At 36.0% G+C, this 11,259-nt stretch overlaps 2 protein-coding genes across 2 annotated transcripts; one reads left to right on the forward strand and one right to left on the reverse strand.

Moving 5' to 3' along the window:
• Positions 1 to 5,623: 5,623 nt before the first annotated feature.
• On the forward strand, positions 5,624 to 7,155 carry LOC112202755. The gene is made up of 3 exons (XM_024343758.2): positions 5,624 to 5,732; positions 5,946 to 6,128; positions 6,410 to 7,155. The coding sequence occupies exons 1-3, from the start codon at positions 5,624 to 5,626 to the stop codon at positions 7,153 to 7,155; spliced, it is 1,038 nt and encodes a 345-aa protein (XP_024199526.1).
• A 439-nt stretch (positions 7,156 to 7,594) lies between these two features.
• On the reverse strand, positions 7,595 to 8,247 carry LOC112163841 (probable clathrin assembly protein At4g32285). Its single transcript, XM_024300109.1, has 2 exons — positions 7,996 to 8,247; positions 7,595 to 7,870 (listed from the first exon to the last, which is right to left on the reverse strand). The coding sequence occupies exons 1-2, from the start codon at positions 8,245 to 8,247 to the stop codon at positions 7,595 to 7,597; spliced, it is 528 nt and encodes a 175-aa protein (XP_024155877.1).
• Positions 8,248 to 11,259: the final 3,012 nt, after the last annotated feature.

Below are 11,259 nucleotides of genomic sequence, written 5' to 3' on the forward strand. Positions count from 1 at the left end.
AAAATGTATATTCTATCATTCCCCTGTCATCCAACACAATTTGATTCCGAAGAGTATCGGTTGGTACTCGCGTACTTATACTAGGACCTAGGTTATTTGATAAGAGATCGATACATTAAATGTAAATGCCATAGTAAACTAGCAAATCACTCTCATCACCGTTTTTCTGCACACTAGCAAATTATTATCTTCCCTTCTTAGTCTCGTGGACAGTGACCTTATTTTTTTCTTTCTTTTTTTTCTTTTTTCGAAGAAGGATCAAGGATGCTAGAGTATATTGATATAATGAACTATTGTGTACATATAGTGTGGCTAAGAAGCCAGTAATCTCCATGGGAACAAACCCACTCCAATACAAGTTAAAATCCGAAACTAGTGCAAACTTGGCCAGCTTACGGGCTGCCTTGTTAGCATCTCTATAGATAGAAGTAAAACTAGAACCTGGTAAAGTCTCCAAACAACTTGAAATGTCATTGTTAGAAAGTGACTTTGTCTAATGTCGCTAGAAATTTAAGAATAAGGACCGATTTAGTGCTTAGAATGATTCGTGAAGTGGTCGATGCAATGAAGTTAAACATCATCATTTTATGGTCCGTAAAGAAAAAGGGAGAAATTAATTGGCTCAAACTCTAATATATCTGGGTTTTGGTTTTACGATATTGCATTATATTCCTTGTATTAGATTATTTATTTTATTTATTTACTTTTGGAATTCCGGTGAACATATGAAGCAGGATTTGCCTAACAAATATCCATCCTCTTCGCACTTCACTTGCCCTGTCTATCTTGCATAGCAGCTTCAAAATGTAATTAGTTGTTAGAAAGTTTTCTCATTCCACGAGTATGCGAACCTGTCTTGACTATTCTCTAAAGCTTTTTTCAAGCTAGCTCTTCGTTAGTCACTTCTAACTTAATTCACTGCTTCAAGATTGAAGCAGCTAGCTAGCCTGCCAGCCAGTTCCTTTCATCGGAGGAAAAATTTGGAAGTTGCAAGTTTGCACCCACCCACCAAATTTAGGAAAAGATAATGAAAGACCTTAAGTACGCAAGTTTTTGTATACCCTAATTGGAATATTATGCCTTTGCTAGAGGGCAATGTAAACATTGTGAGAGACTTTATGATTACGTACGTACATCGTGAGTCAAAAATTTGGGAGGCAAATTAGGGTTGACAAACATGTGTTCACACTATGTAGTTAGGATTTTAATTTAATGAATCTTAATCGCTCAGCACATTTGAACATAATTCCATTAAACGACTGATATTGGTTAATTAGCACGCAAGATGAACAATATATCATTATATTTGATTGTCGGACATGCAACAGAACGAAATCGTACTAAATTTACATCGGAAATAGTAGAGATGGATGGAATTTTTCGTTGGCTTTGTAGGATTCTGCAAACTCATCAAGGAATTTGCTTCGTGCCTTTTCAATCAGCTTTCTTCACAAATTGAAGTGGTATAATTTCTATCGCAAACGACCTAGCTTTTGCTGAGTATCCAATTAAGTGATTATGATGGTGACTTCATGGACTTGAGAGAAAAGACGTATCTTGTATGGGTAGTATATTTTCAACTAATTCAGGGAAAGGCTCAATCATACAAGTTGTTAATATTCTTAAATCAAAAGGTAATTAACCCTAAACTAGATTTCAGGTGAAGTCTTTTAGGTTTTGGAATCTTTCATAACCTAATGTCGTCAAAATAGTTGTATTAAATCACATTACGTTAACGTACAATGAAATAGCATTCGAATAAGATTGCAAAACACGTAGGGCTCCTAAAGCATATTTTCGACGAACTTAAAAAGTGGAGTGCAGTGGTTGGTTGAGTATTCTGTCAAGTAATTTCATATACAAGATAGTCAGGTAAGCATATTTAGCAATGCAAAGTATCTAGACAGTTTTTCTTTAATTAGCCATTTAGGGGTCAAATCATTAGGCCAATTCCCGGGATTAATAATAATTTAGTACACATTTCATATACGTAATAATAATTTTTTAAATATCTTAGAAATAACCAAAGACTTAGATGGAAACTTTTAACAGATAAAGATAATTGGTGGGTTCAGAGATGGTTAGGAAAAAATATTTAAGAAAGCTTTTTTTATTTTTTATTTTTTTTATTTTTTATTTTTTATCTTAAGAAACAGGCTAATCACTTGATGGCTTGGAAATGTATTCTTGATTCTCGAGACCTTATCTTCCAGGGCTCTGGTAAGGATGTTAAGAGCATCTTTAGCAATGCTAGCTATTTTTGAGTCAAATTTTAGTCAAAGTAGCTAAAAAGTCATTTTGGCTAGCTATTTTAGAAATATGTCTGTATCAGTGCTCTCTATTTTAGCTAGTTTTGAATTAATATTATTTTTTAAATGAAGATTAAATAGTTTAAATGTATTTATAAATTACATAAAATAACTCAAAATGAATGTTTTAAATTATAGAGAGCTTCATCTCGCTCTCTATATTTAGGAGCGAGATAGCTAAAAGTTATAATGGAGAACCATTTAGGAGTTTGGTGCAGCTGCTAAAATAAATAAAAAACTAAACATGCTCTCTAAAATAGCTAAGGAGTCAAAGTAGAGAGTCTGCTAAAAATGCTCTAAATTCTAGACTTTTAACTGGGTATTTGAGTTTCCTTTATTCAATCTATTAGATGATAATGCTAAGGCCTCTGTTGATTTGAATGAATCTGTAAGTGATTACATCACTTATGGAAACTGGAATGTTCAAAAACTAGCTCTGGTGCTGGCCGGATCAGAATATTATTGACCATATTGTTGGCATTCATATTCTGGTCTCTGATTTGAAAGATGAATGTGTTTGGGGCCCTGCAACAGATGGATCTTTCTCCATAAATATGTTGCTTGGCTCCAATGCAATTCTAATTATAATAGTTAGTCTTCTATTTTGAACAAAATGTGAAAACTTAATCTTTTCCCCCGAAAGTTAAAATCTTTGCTTGGCTGTTTTTCAGGGGAAGACTGCAAACCAAGGCTTACATTACTCATTATAATCATGCTATTGTCTCTTCCTGTGCTTTTTATGGAACAGGTTTAGAAGACTGCAACCATCTATTCCACCCCTGTTCTTTTACTAATAGAATTTGGAGCACTGTTCCCAATATTCCTTCTCCAGCAAGGTTCTCCAATCTCTCTAACTGGATCTTCCATCTTTTCGATAAGGAGTCGTCTACAGATTGTATTTTGGTATGCTAGCAGATCTGGGGGGCAAGAAATAACTTAATTTTCAATAATTCTCTTGCTTCCCCAAATAGCATCACTCTTAGAGCATCTCCAACCATTTAGCTATAAGTCATTTTGACTTTGGCTTTTTGGTAAAGGGATCTCCAACCATGCTTTTGCTTTAGCTATTTTGACTCTTGAGTTATAACTAGAGTCATTTTGACTCAAGTTTGTAGAACGAAAGCCAAATTTCTTTGGCTGAAAAAATGGTGGGCCCCGCTGCATGTGCTGCAATTGTAGTTAATTAATTCTCGAAAATGATTAATTTATTAAATGACTTTGGCTTTTGACTAAAGATGGTTGGAGATGCAAAAATTGAATGAATAGTGATGACATTAGGGGAGTCATATTTTGCATATGGCTTTAGCTTTTGACTAAATGGTTGGAGATGCTCTTACTGCTACCTCAGTTGGTTCCAACTACAGAAGAAACAATCAGCCTGCAACAAAGACATGTTCTTCGTCAGCCAGGCCTATCTTATGGAGATCCCCTCGAGTTGGCATCTTTAAACTCAATTTTGATGGTTCAGTGAAAGATCGTAACAATGCTACGGCGGGCTTCATTATCAGGGACTCTAATGGTAGTCCTATCCTGGTTGGTGCCCGTAAGCTTGGTGTCACTTCGATTCCTGTTGCCGAGGGCAATGCTCTCAAAGATGGTTTTATTCAGGCGCTTCGTCATAACATCACAAGAATTCAAGTTGAGGGTGACTAGCTCCTCATTATCAACTGCATTAATAGAGCTTGTTCCACTCCTTGGAAAATCATACCCTTGATCTCTGACATAATCTATCTTGCTGGGAAGTTTGATGCCATTTCCCTTCTCTCATGTCTTTCGTGAGACCAACTTCGTTGTGGTTGCCATCTCCTCGACGGGGCATGCTCTCTCCAATCCCAAATTTGGATCAATTCTATTCCAGCTGCAGCCTCATCCACCCTTTTTCTAGATTCTATTAAACTTGGTTGTCTAAGGGGCTTCAAGTTGTAATTCCTTTTCTTCTAAAAAATAATAAAATAAAATAACGAAAGACTCTCGTAATCTCACTCAACAATTTAAGCGACATTTGCCGATACTCAACACTATTTTCAATATATCTGTAAATATAGATGACCAATATGATACCAAAAATTTCAAATCTTGCTTAATATTAATCTAGTAAACTTGCTCTAAAGCTAAAAGGGAAAATTCATAACTTGAAACTAACTATTATTATTATTTGAGTATATATAAAAGATTCATCTACGTTACATTACTGTGTCGATATATTAAGTAGACCAACTCTACATAAAAATAGACTCACTCTTTGTAATGGCAGACTAAATTGTCGGTGAGTCATGTTGGTTAGTTAGCCTAACTAACACAGTGGAGGTCACATGTTCAAATCTTACTGACATCAGGGATGGAATGAGATGGGGTGGGGTGAAGAGTTACATTGTCGTCTAGAATCAAACAAAAAAAAAGAGTTTTAAAAAAAAAAGACTAAGTTGGCTTGGTTTCAAAATAGTGTACAACTACGAAAAATTGACATAGCACTATTGTACCGAAACGTTAAAATATAAAATTTTTCTAACGGATAATACTAGCACCAAGCTAACTTAAACCAATTATTTATAAGGTCTGTGTTAATTAATTAAAAACTCATCTTAGCAAAGCATCAAACAAATTTAAAACCGGTTTAATCATTAATTTGGTCATGATCACAATAATTTCAGTTCTCGTTTAACTATATAGGGGTTTGGTTTATATGTTCTATTTATAAATTTTGGTATTCTTTCAATTTTATCTTAATTTAATTGGTCTGACATTTTAACTGAATGCAGTGCAAAAACTCTTATGTACGTATACGTCAGAGTTGGACGCAGCACTGCGACAAAAGTCTTATGTCCTTGAAATCTTATTATTGATTATCAGCATTTCTAAGGATGGGTTAATGTTATCAGCTTATCATCTTATATATTCATGCGATTTGCAATTTTCATTCATTAATATAGCACTTTGAGGTAGTCTTAAGAAATGATAATGTGCTGTACAAAAAAATAGCAAACCATTAACATGAAGCCAGGAATTGAAGGTTAGTAATCCTAAACAGTCGTGCTCATTCCTATTACAAAACTCAAGATACCAACAGTGCTTCAGGTTCTCAAAAGGATGTTTTGCATGGCACTAAAATAATAGACCAGCAACCGGCCATTTTGGTCAATACAGATTAGTCCAAATAAAATTATAAAATAAAGGTAGATAAGCCGATAAGGCCTGGATTCCCCTCAAGACTCCCCCTATAAATACCGTTTCCAACAGTGCACTTTCCATCAATCCTTCTTCTGCTCACAGTACTTCAGCGTACAGAAGAAGAAGGTAAACACAGATAGCTAGAAATGGCTAAACTGAGAGTGTCTTTTGTGTTGGTGGCTGTCGCTGTGGTGCTTATTGCCATGGAAGCCAGCTCTGTTCTGGGCCAAGGCAGTGGAAACGGAAATGGGAATGGGAATGGCAACACTGGCAGTGGCAATGGAAATGGGAACGGCAATGGCAACACTGGCAGTGGCAACGGGAATGGGAACAGGAATGGCAACACTGGCAGTGGCAACGGCAACGGAAATGGGAACGGCAACGGCAACGGAAATGGTAATGGCAATGGTAACGGAAATGGCAATGGCAATGGGAATGGTAACGGCAATGCAATTAGTGACAGCACGAACTACGACGTATTGCCACCACTAGCGACGGGACAGGAGCAATGCATGTGCAAAGCGCAGGGAGCCTGTTTCTACAAGACGCTTGTTTGTCCACCAGAATGCCCCGAGAGAAAGCCCAAAAACAACAAGAAAAAAAAGGGTTGCTTCGTTAACTGCGGAAGCAAGTGTGAAGTCACTTGCAAAAGTAAGAACGTATCTCTCCTTAATTTACTCTACATTTATATCTCTTAATAGATTTACAAGACTTGGATAGATTCATGACCTATCTTGATCCTGAACTCTTTTTCCTATCCTACCTACTACTTGGGCTAACTTTAATAACTTTAATTACTAATGTTTTTACTAATGAATAAAATCATTTGGACTATATATATTTATCACATTAACGTGTTGGTTGAATGAGAATCAAGTAACACCATCTACTCGATCTTTACTAATATGCTCCGATGTGATGATTTTGGGCAGTTAGAAGAGGCAACTGTGATGGTTATGGATCTATCTGCTACGACCCTCGATTTATCGGTGGTGATGGTGTAATGTTCTACTTCCATGGAGTCAAGGGAGGAAACTTTGCCATTGTCTCGGATGAAAACCTCCACATCAACGCACATTTCATTGGGACTCGACCAGAAGGAAGGACTCGTGACTTCACATGGATTCAAGCAATCTCAATCATGTTCGACAGTCACACCCTTGTTATTGGAGCAAAGAGGGTTTCCAAGTGGAATGATAAAGTTGATGCTCTCATGGTGAAGTGGGATGGTGAGTCAGTTGACATCCCTGAATATGGAGGGGCCGAATGGAGGACTAATGGTGAGGACAGAGAGGTAATCATCGAAAGAACCGATGATGCGAACTATGCAAGAGTTACGGTCTCTGATTTGGTCGAGATAACCATTAGGGTTAGGCCTATTGGAGAAAAGGAAGACAGGGTTCATCATTACCATATACCAGTTGATGATACTTTTGCTCACTTGGAGACACAGTTCACATTTTCGAAATTATCGGATCTGGTGGAAGGAGTTCTAGGGAAGACCTATAGGCCAGGTTATGTTAGTCGAGTCAAGAGAGGAGTTCCAATGCCATTGATGGGTGGAGAGGATAACTACAAAACTCCATCACTCTTTTCACCTATCTGCAAGGTTTGTAGGTTTCAAACTACTGCCCGTCAATCTGGTGGGCTTGCAATTACAACCGGAGTGGCTGCTTAATACTGATGACGATGACCAAGAGAGAAATAAATCCTGTCTTCTAATTTAATTGTTTTCAACAATCAACTGTTGTATCTCTGTAACTGGTTATGGGTAGAATAAACAAATGACGGGCTGATTCGCACAAATCAAGCTTGGCCAGGACATGTTGCTATTTTTCTAAGGGAAAATTTCACAACCAGTACACCAAGTAAAGGTCACTAATAATTCTTATACATAAAGTTCTACACCAAGCATTTCGGTACACGAAATCTGAAACTCGACCCACTTTCAGTACACGACGTCAATGACGCCGTTGATTTGAGGGGTAATATGGTCTTTTCAATTTTTTACTATGTGTGAGTTATTGCTCCAACTGCATATCGTTTTCTGAAATTTATTTACCTTGGTACTTTCATTATTGTATTCTGAGTTGCCTTGATTGCTACAAGTTCAAAAATCATCTGCGATAGCTTGTTAGATATTTGATCACTGCAATTTCGAGTGTTTTTCCATAACCCACCAGATTGATTGGGGTCACAGTGTCCTTGATCACAGACCAAGAGAAGGCAATCAAGAGCCAATCTTTCACCACACCCGCCACATTCATCGTCAAAGCCGAGGTCTTCCCCACAAGCAAGAACACTGCAAGATTCAAAGCGAACGCATAGAAGGAATTGGTCCCGAAAATCACGTAATCGAAATGGAAACTCGAGGTGTCCCTCAGTGTTGGGTACTCCACATAGATCCAAGGCACCAACAGAAAAGCCAAGCAACAAGGAGCCACATAGTACAAAGAGGTAATGGGATTCAAGGTGATCCCTTTAGATGTCAACAAGATTTGGATCAACACAAATGTACGGAAGACAGGGTCTCGTCCTGGAAGACAGGGTCACCGTCGTTCACGAGGCGGTGCACCAGCATCAACGCTTTGAGAGCCACGATCCAGTCGCGCGTCTTCCCTAATCGCTTCGACACCGTCGACACGCACGTGTGGACGTATCCCTGGGAGTATGACGTCAGCTGGAGGATCTCCCGGATGTACTTCTCGCCAGCCAGCTCGTCCTCGTGGCTGGTGGCCTTCACGATGGCGACCTCCAGGTCCCGCACCATGTACGTTGCTGGCGACCTTCGCAATTCCAATGCTCGTCTGGTCCTTAACGACTCCGATCGCCTTCCAGATCGTGCTTGGCGCCATCTCCGCCGCTGATTCAGCTCGTCGATCTCACACGATTCAGTTTTGCTGAGCTAGCAACTGAGAGAATCAATGGTTGCTTGATTAGGCGTTTGTTAAACAAAATTAAGGAGAGAGTCGGAGGAGATCAAGAGAGGTTTTTTTTATTATTTTTTTATTTTTTAAAACCAAAAAAAATGAGCTAGAGTGTGAGAGTACTAAATTACCCTTTGACCAATGCATAATGACATTAGAGTTAACGGCGTCATTGACGTCATGTCTATATAGTGGGTCGGGCTCAAGAGTCCGTGTACCAAAATGATCGGTTTGGAACATTATGTATAAGAATTATTAGTGGCCTTTACTTGGCGTACTGTTTGCGAAATTTCCCCTTTTTCTAATAATGAATTACTAGTCTCTTGACACACACTCTGTGGGTGCCATTTGACCGTTTATTTTTGAAAAATTTGTGAAAATAAATAAAGATTGAAAAACAAAAAAGAAAATAAATGGATAGTGAGTAGTTATTTTCAGTTTTATGGCTAATATCAATTTTACTCTCTCATGATGAAAATGTTGTTATTCTTCATATTAATAAACTATGGGCATTACATAATTTAACCATTCTCTGCAAAATTGACTCAATTAGTAAAGAATAAAGTTTCATAAAACTGAGACAGTAGCAATTTTTTAAATAATTCATATCGATCTTTCATTCATCATAAGATAGAATGGTAACTACATGCCATTCCAATGTCTTTAGTAGACAAATATTAGACAGACAAAGAGTTGTGGTCACGGTCAATACTGAGACTTTGGAAGCCTGAGGCGAATAATTAAAAGGTGACATCAATGAACTTGACATCTTAACAATAAAACAAGGTTTTTCTATTTTTCTTTTCCAAATTTCAGTTCGAGTATATAGTTTTTTTTGGGTAAACTTTATGCTTTTTCATTTAATTTTTTTTTTTGAATAGGAATTGATTGCATTAATAATCAAGCCATAAGGACATGCCAAAGTTCACAAAACTTACATAAGTAAATTGATCAAAAACCAAAAACTTATCTAAGCCAAGCTAAACTCAATAAAAAACTAAGGGATGCTCACTGAAATGCTTTTTTATTTAATTACTTCTGTTTAGATTAAAAAAATTAGGGAAAAAATAATTAATATGAAAAGAAGAAGAAGAAGAACTAAAACAAAAGAAATAATAAAGAACAAAAAACAAAAAAGCATGGCGCATTTATATGTTTAAATTAAAAAATTAAAAAGGAAAGAGAGTTTCTATTGAGACCTTCAAATTTACTCACTTGACCTCACTTTATTATGAATTATTAAATGACATATATAACCTACTATAAAATGACTATTAAGGACAATAATTATACCAAAAAAATATTATATTTATTTTATGTAGACTTTCAAATTCAATAATATTATATTGTATTCCTTATTATTTTCCTTATCTATTTTCATTTTTCAATTTCACTACATACTCATTAAAGCATTCTTATATATTTAATAAGAATTAAAAATATGATTAAGATCATACGACATAAAAATGTATGATATATATGTTGAACGCATATTAATTGGTGAGGGAAAACAAAATAAATCCTCTTATGATTTATGACCTAAGTCTAAGTCAATCCATTATATTTGCAAAAAAAAAAAAAAATTATATAATTAATCACGTGGTACAGAAAATACAGAAAAAAAACATAAAAAAACGAATGATTTTTTTTTTTTGAGAATAAAAACAAATGATTTCATTTTTTTTTTTTGCACAGCTAAAATAGAAATTAAAAAAAAACATAATAGTTCATGGCATTTTCTTATTGATTAGACATTAATTTTTGAAACTCAAGTTTGATTAAGAAATGTATATTTAGTTAAGATTTATAGAGTGATTAAATCATTGAAATGACTAAATTTTTTATTTTAAAGATAATAATTTGGTTGCAAATTATATGAGTGAGGTTATTTGAGGAAGTTTAGTGAGTAAATTTAGTATTTGAAAATTTGATAAGAGGTGTAAAAAGCATAGAGGTCAAGTGAGTAAATTTGGAGGTTCCAATAGAAAAACTCTATAGGAAAACTGAAATTGGGAGAAAATTGAGTCGTGCTTTCATTGATAATAGAAGCCTCTTTATATAGAAGATTACAAGTAAAAATACTAAGATGAAACAAATATGCCTAGAGGGGGGGGGGGGGGGGGGGTGAATAGGCTATTCTAGAAGAAATCACACTTTCTTTCAATTCAAAACGTAATAGACAACACCAAGGATTGAAGCACAGGTATGGATCCTAAAACAGTAGAAAGATAACTAGGCAAACCAAGATAATCACAAACACACAGCAACCAAGAGACCAGAATTGTTTGCGTAGTAAAAACCTCAAAAATGAGGAAAACAACTGCGGGGCCTTTAAGGTTAAAGACCCTAATGAAAACAAATCACTAGATGAAAGATTACAAGTTCTTTACAAACAACCCAAAGCTCTGACCTCGGCTTACTTACTAGACACACTAGTAGATTGTCTGATCATGTCCTTGTAGATCTTCACCACCTTTGAACTGTCTTCACTTGTTGATAGGTGCTGACCTCAACCTTCAACCTTGTATGCACATCAACGACTCCAACTGACCTCGAGAGCAATTGATGTGAAGGATGTAATGAATGATGAATGTGTTTGATTCAATGATCTACTTAAACATGGAACAAGTAGTCCATAGACTCGAATATGAAGCACACAGTTTCTCACTAATGAAAAACTTTGACTCAATAGATGCACAAATTCTTATTCGGCTCAAAGTCCCAAATAAATGGCTATACACGTTGTATAAATATTTCAGACTCCCCCTAAAACTTTGGACAATAAAGACTCCAAAACCTAATTGACTCCTAATAAGGAAGGAACAAATCATAAAAAGATATTCAACACGTAAACA

Source organism: Rosa chinensis, chromosome 5 (genome assembly GCF_002994745.2).
Source record: "Rosa chinensis cultivar Old Blush chromosome 5, RchiOBHm-V2, whole genome shotgun sequence".
NCBI lineage: Eukaryota > Viridiplantae > Streptophyta > Magnoliopsida > Rosales > Rosaceae > Rosa > Rosa chinensis.

Bases quoted from the DNA above. Each gene is read 5' to 3' on its own strand.
- LOC112163841 (XM_024300109.1), bottom strand. From the start codon at position 8,247: ATGGTGCGGGACCTGGAGGTCGCCATCGTGAAGGCCACCAGCCACGAG. The intron at 7,871-7,995 runs GTACATTTGTGT...ATCTATGTGGAG, and splicing joins AGGACGAGACCCTGTCTTCC to TACCCAACACTGAGGGACAC.
- LOC112202755 (XM_024343758.2), top strand. From the start codon at position 5,624: ATGGCTAAACTGAGAGTGTCTTTTGTGTTGGTGGCTGTCGCTGTGGTG. The intron at 5,733-5,945 runs GGAATGGCAACA...GTGACAGCACGA, and splicing joins TGGAAACGGAAATGGGAATG to ACTACGACGTATTGCCACCA. The intron at 6,129-6,409 runs GTAAGAACGTAT...GATTTTGGGCAG, and splicing joins GTGTGAAGTCACTTGCAAAA to TTAGAAGAGGCAACTGTGAT.